The following is a 4,755-nucleotide window of genomic DNA, read 5'->3' as shown; positions in this document are numbered from 1 at the left end:
GTCCTTCGGGGAGGGAGGGGCCCAACCCTGACCCCAGCACTCGAGGGGCGGCCCCCCCAGTGCCCAGCACAGGGGCACGGTCCCTGCCCTGCTCCTGCTGGCCACGCTGTTTTGATAGAAGCTGGTTCATTAAAACTATTAACCCAGAGGGCTGCCAAAGGGTCTGAGGTAACTTACACCTGGGGCCTCCTTAGCCTCTGCTTTAGTTTCTTTATTTGTGTCCTGGGGTTTGGAAGCTGCTTTTGCTGCAAACATTCCCATGATCCCTTTGGGCTGCTGCGAGGGCTGTTTAGCGGTCGATGGACCATGGCCGTTGACCGCAGGTACGCTGACAGCATTCGTGTCACTTTGTGTCTGGGAACCAGCCTGCAGAGATGTCTGTGCTTGAGAAACTTCGGCCGACGTCCTGGGGACCGCAGCGGCACAGTGAATGGCACTAAACCTGTGTGATGGAGTGAAAAATTTAATTAGCCTTTTAACTTCTTGTTTTTCACCTCTGTTTCCTCGCCGGTAGCGCCTTGCTTCTCTGGTCCTGTGTTCTCCTGTTATGGGAAAAAGAGCAATTTAATTTGTTCGTGGGACAAGAGAGAAAGGCTGGCACAGAATTAGAGCGATGCAAACCTCTCCTGAAAAGATCAGCTGAACCCGTCAGCAAGAGCCAGAGCATTCAAATGCTAAACTAGCTGTTCAGATTTCATGGGGGTGAACAGCCCGTCTCCACACCCAGGCTGGGGGTGGAACAGACTGCATTTTATTCCTAAACAGGTTACGCTCTCTAAAGTTTGCAGCGTAAATTGTATGGCTGGCTGAGGATTAAAATGTTTACAACTTTCGGATGCTTTGACAGAGTCCACTACTGCTGCAACAAGCAGCCACAATCGTACCGGCCATGCAGGTAAATCCCAACTGAGGCTGAACTACTTAAATGGCTCAGAAAATACCCGTAACATTCCGACTTAACTATATAAAGTCATTTCCATGTAATCACTAGTAGACAGAGATACATCTCAGCTTGTAACAGTCTGAAACGTGATTGTTTGGGGATACGGAGATACAAGAACTAAATTATGTGCTCACAGTTACAGTACAATTCTCTTGACAGTCAGGAATAGCAATACCCAAAAATAACTGAACTCTACTCCCCACTGTGCAAATCACAGGCGAGGCTTTCCAGATTTCCTACAGAAACGCCACAAAAGAGCACAGACTCACGCCTTCCAATCCACTGAATTACACAGCGTAGTTTTATTTGCATAAGAAATAAACCAGTCTTCTGCCAATTAATTTCTGCCCCTCAGCATCAGTGGCTTGTGGACAGCCCACTTCTACTCAGATCAGGAACTGTAATGTATTAACAAAACAACACCATCCCGACAGCATTTCTAGGCTGCAGCAGCAATCCCTTGACTTCCAAACCTTTAAAGGAAGGAAAGAAGACGCTGAAGAAAAATAGACCTACTTTCTTTTATGCTTTCAATCTGTTTTCGACACCGCGCTCTAGACAGCTTTCACTCCTGCTCCCCGCACTCCCATAAGCAACGCCATCAACCCTCCTGATAAATAACGTTTGATCACCAATGGTTATATTGACTGTGCAGCAAGCACATCTGAACCTCGCACATTCCAGGTGCTTGGGAAGTTAGCTTGCCTTAATGCTGCTGTGTGACTATAGCTTATGGGCTTGACCCAAAATTCACTAAATAATCCCTGAAAAAAAAAAAAAATAAGCAGTGTTTGGGCTACGCTCTGCAAGCAAGGAGCTGCTTCCGCTTGGAGAGGTGACATGAGCAACATGCCTTAAATCCAGTTAGTTGTTTTAGTACAACACCTAGCCACCTCCACCGTCTTCGCAGTGTAAGAGGTCCCACACAAACACAGACGGGATAAGGATCCTTGCCTCAGAGCTTACAAGATACACGGTCTGACAGGGAATATAAGGAGCCAGGGGGTTCTGTTTGCTATAAACACGCACATAGTTAAACAGAGGTCTTTTATGGGTACTGCAGGAATTCTGCCCCAGGTGTAAGAGACAATTCTTGTAGTTGACAAGGGAGAGGGAATACAGTCAGTCTGAATTTAGCTCAGCCAGGTCACAAATGAAGAAGCTGAGGGTTTGTTTGTTTTTTTTTTTTTTAGTTTGCTTGGGAAATTCTGCTCCAAAGCCAGGCCAGAATTTAAACATCAGCTTTGGAGAGAGATTTCCGAATCTGAATTATCTAAACCTCCTGGACATACAAGTCTGAAAGGCAGACTCCTCTAAGACAAGAGAATCGCCATGCAGGGGTGCTGGAGAGTAAACAGACTGGAACAAGGCACCTGCAGCCAGACCTATGGCACGTGTCTTCGTTGAAGCGGGGTTTTCTAGCACTTACCATGGTACTGACATCCACACTTGAAACACACAGCTTCTAGGGCATTATTATCTCAGCCACTCTCTCATCAACTTTTTGAAGACGGCTACGTTTCTGCTTTCAGATTCTATACTCTTTCTATGACACAACATTCAGGCATCCCCCTTCTAAACCAGATTGGTCATGGCACTGTACGTACTGATTACATCAAGCTGAAGCTGTCGTGGTGGAAACAACATATCAATGAAAAGCCACAGCTGCCAGGCACCGTGCAGGAGGAGAGAAAATGACCCCTGGAGAGCGAAGGCCCTCTGAATTCCAGGACAACCTTTCTTTCATTCAACCACGAAGGGCATTTGTGCTGCTTGGTCTGTTTTGTATGCTTCCCCTACACCTCAGGCTCTCATAGAGAGAGAACGAGTTCCTGTAAGGCATCTTCAGAGAGGGGGATGAGTCCAGCAGATGAAAACAGAGTCTCACAAAACAGAAGGCAAGCTCACGTTAGCGCTTTGCTGAGCACATCACTCACGGTTTTGTAAGTCTGTTTCAACATACTCTTCCTGTGTGACTGAGAACTGGATAAAAATGGTCACGATGAAGCGTGGCCTTCTAGAAACCTAGAAAAAGGCTTCTAGCCGTCAGAGAAGAAAGGTACTGGAACAGTCTGCCTGTTGGAGTAACGGAGCAAGCGAACCAACCATAAGCTGGAGATAGCTCGGTTTATGAAACAATCAACCAACGCGCTGCCTGAGAAGGTATCTTGTTCTAGCTTTCTAAAAATCCATGCATATCTGGTAACCACCGACTTCTGCTGAAGCGCGCTGCGCAGCAACATCTCATCAGTCTCAAATCACACAGCATAAGAAATAAAACCAAGGTGCAACTCACTTGCTGCAGTTGTGCAGGTTTGTTTTGACAATATCGTAGTCTGTGTTGTAGAGCGGCCCACTGTCCTTGAGCAAAGCTTTCTGGATGCTGTAGACATGCACGCTGGCAATCGTGGCTAGTTTAGATTTCATTGCTGGAGGGGAAAAAAAAAAAAAAAAAAGGAAAAAAAGTCCTTTGTTAGCACAGTCTTTACTTAAAAGTTCCCACCTGATTCTGTATTGGGCTCTACCAAGGATGGAGAAAGACTGACAAACCACTTAATAGCAAGGACCTGAATATAAAAAAAGCGTAATTGTACCTTCTTCCAATGCTCACTACCTGAGAATTCGAGGTAACAGACTCCACAAGCCTGTCAGACGTGTTTTCCATTGTACACGCTTGGTTCTTAACATGACGGAGTTAAGAGCAATCTCTCTGTTTACCTTCAAAATATCTGGTGTTTAGGATCCAGAATATCTATACAACTACCAAAAGCTAAGGAAGAAAATAGATGGTCATAACTCTGCCCTGCTGGAATTGCTCTCTGCCATTAAGGTAGCGTCCACCATACCAACTAGCATCACAGTGTCTTCTCTAGCAGCCTGCTGGGATCAGTGTTTTGTCTCTTCTTTGCTCTTTACACCATAACCCCCTTGAGGCAAGGGCTGTTTTTTAGGAATTCTTTGTTCATTGCTTATATTGTTCTTTCCACACAGTCCTGGTCTGAGACAGAGCTTCTAGGCACTGCAAAAATACACACAATAATAATTTCTTGGGGCCAGTCCTAGACTGTGCAGCCCTACTCCCATCACAAATCTCAGCCTCTTCCAAATGTAAGTCATACCCTTGGCCCGTCTTCTAATACAAAAACCATGAACAACCCTTTCCTCCACAGCAAAACAGAGCATTACACAGCACACATAATTCAACAAACATGACAGGCTGTCAAACAGCGCAACTACTATCTACTACCCTGACGAAGACAACTTTAGATCCACTTCAGATTGCAAAAAGGAAAATAACGCAAGTCTTTCAAAGTTAGATCATGAGCACGGATATTTAAGGTTACAAATGCCACAGTATGTTCTCAAATGCCAAAGATGTTATTTGAAAAATGACAAAGAGCCTGCTGTTGCGTTTCAGTTGCTACGGATGAGATCCCATCAGCAAGGCCAGACCTGGAGAGATGGTGGGATGACTGACAGTGCACGGAGAACAGTTGCCGGAGGCAGCGTCACAGTGGTGGGTTTTTTCACCTTTTACCGTGAAAGCAAATACCCCAGACAAAAGTGAGAACGTTCTCATGGGACATTTAACTAATACCCATGTCACGCAGGGCAAAGACTGCAATTGCTTTTAACCAATAACTAGAATTATCTGCTTCGGCATCCTCGGGAGCCTGCAGGCTCATAATTGTTCTAAAACACTGTGAGACACTGCCGTACGTTACTCGGATGCTGGTGCCTTTAAGGGGGAGCCATCTGTCAGTGGCAGGGAGGTGGAAAAGAATCGCTGACTAACCGGTCAACATTTTAAA

At 45.7% G+C, this 4,755-nt stretch overlaps 1 protein-coding gene across 7 annotated transcripts in view; it reads right to left on the bottom strand.

Moving 5' to 3' along the window:
- Window positions 1-4,755, bottom strand: part of POLD3 (DNA polymerase delta 3, accessory subunit) — a 36,903-nt gene that overhangs the window by 24,551 nt on the left and 7,597 nt on the right. For 6 of the 7 annotated variants that reach the window (XR_004842053.1, XR_004842054.1, XM_035894541.1 and 3 more), the window contains exons 4-5: window positions 3,240-3,372; window positions 178-442 (exon numbers count right to left, since the gene is read on the bottom strand). Coding sequence is in view for 5 of the 7 variants with exons in the window: in XM_035894541.1 (XP_035750434.1) it covers window positions 178-442; window positions 3,240-3,372 (398 nt within the window). In the remaining 2 variants the exon portion in view is untranslated. Of the gene's footprint in view, window positions 1-177; window positions 443-3,239; window positions 3,373-3,789; window positions 3,959-4,755 lie in introns of those variants that run through there. The other variant, XM_035894547.1, reaches the window with a different exon arrangement.

The sequence above is a fragment of the Egretta garzetta genome, unplaced genomic scaffold (genome assembly GCF_000687185.1).
Source record: "Egretta garzetta isolate BGI_Z169 unplaced genomic scaffold, ASM68718v1 scaffold1030, whole genome shotgun sequence".
Classification (NCBI taxonomy): Eukaryota; Metazoa; Chordata; class Aves; order Pelecaniformes; family Ardeidae; genus Egretta; species Egretta garzetta.
Note: the sequence above shows the minus strand (reverse complement) of the source record. Positions and strands in the feature narration are given on the sequence as shown.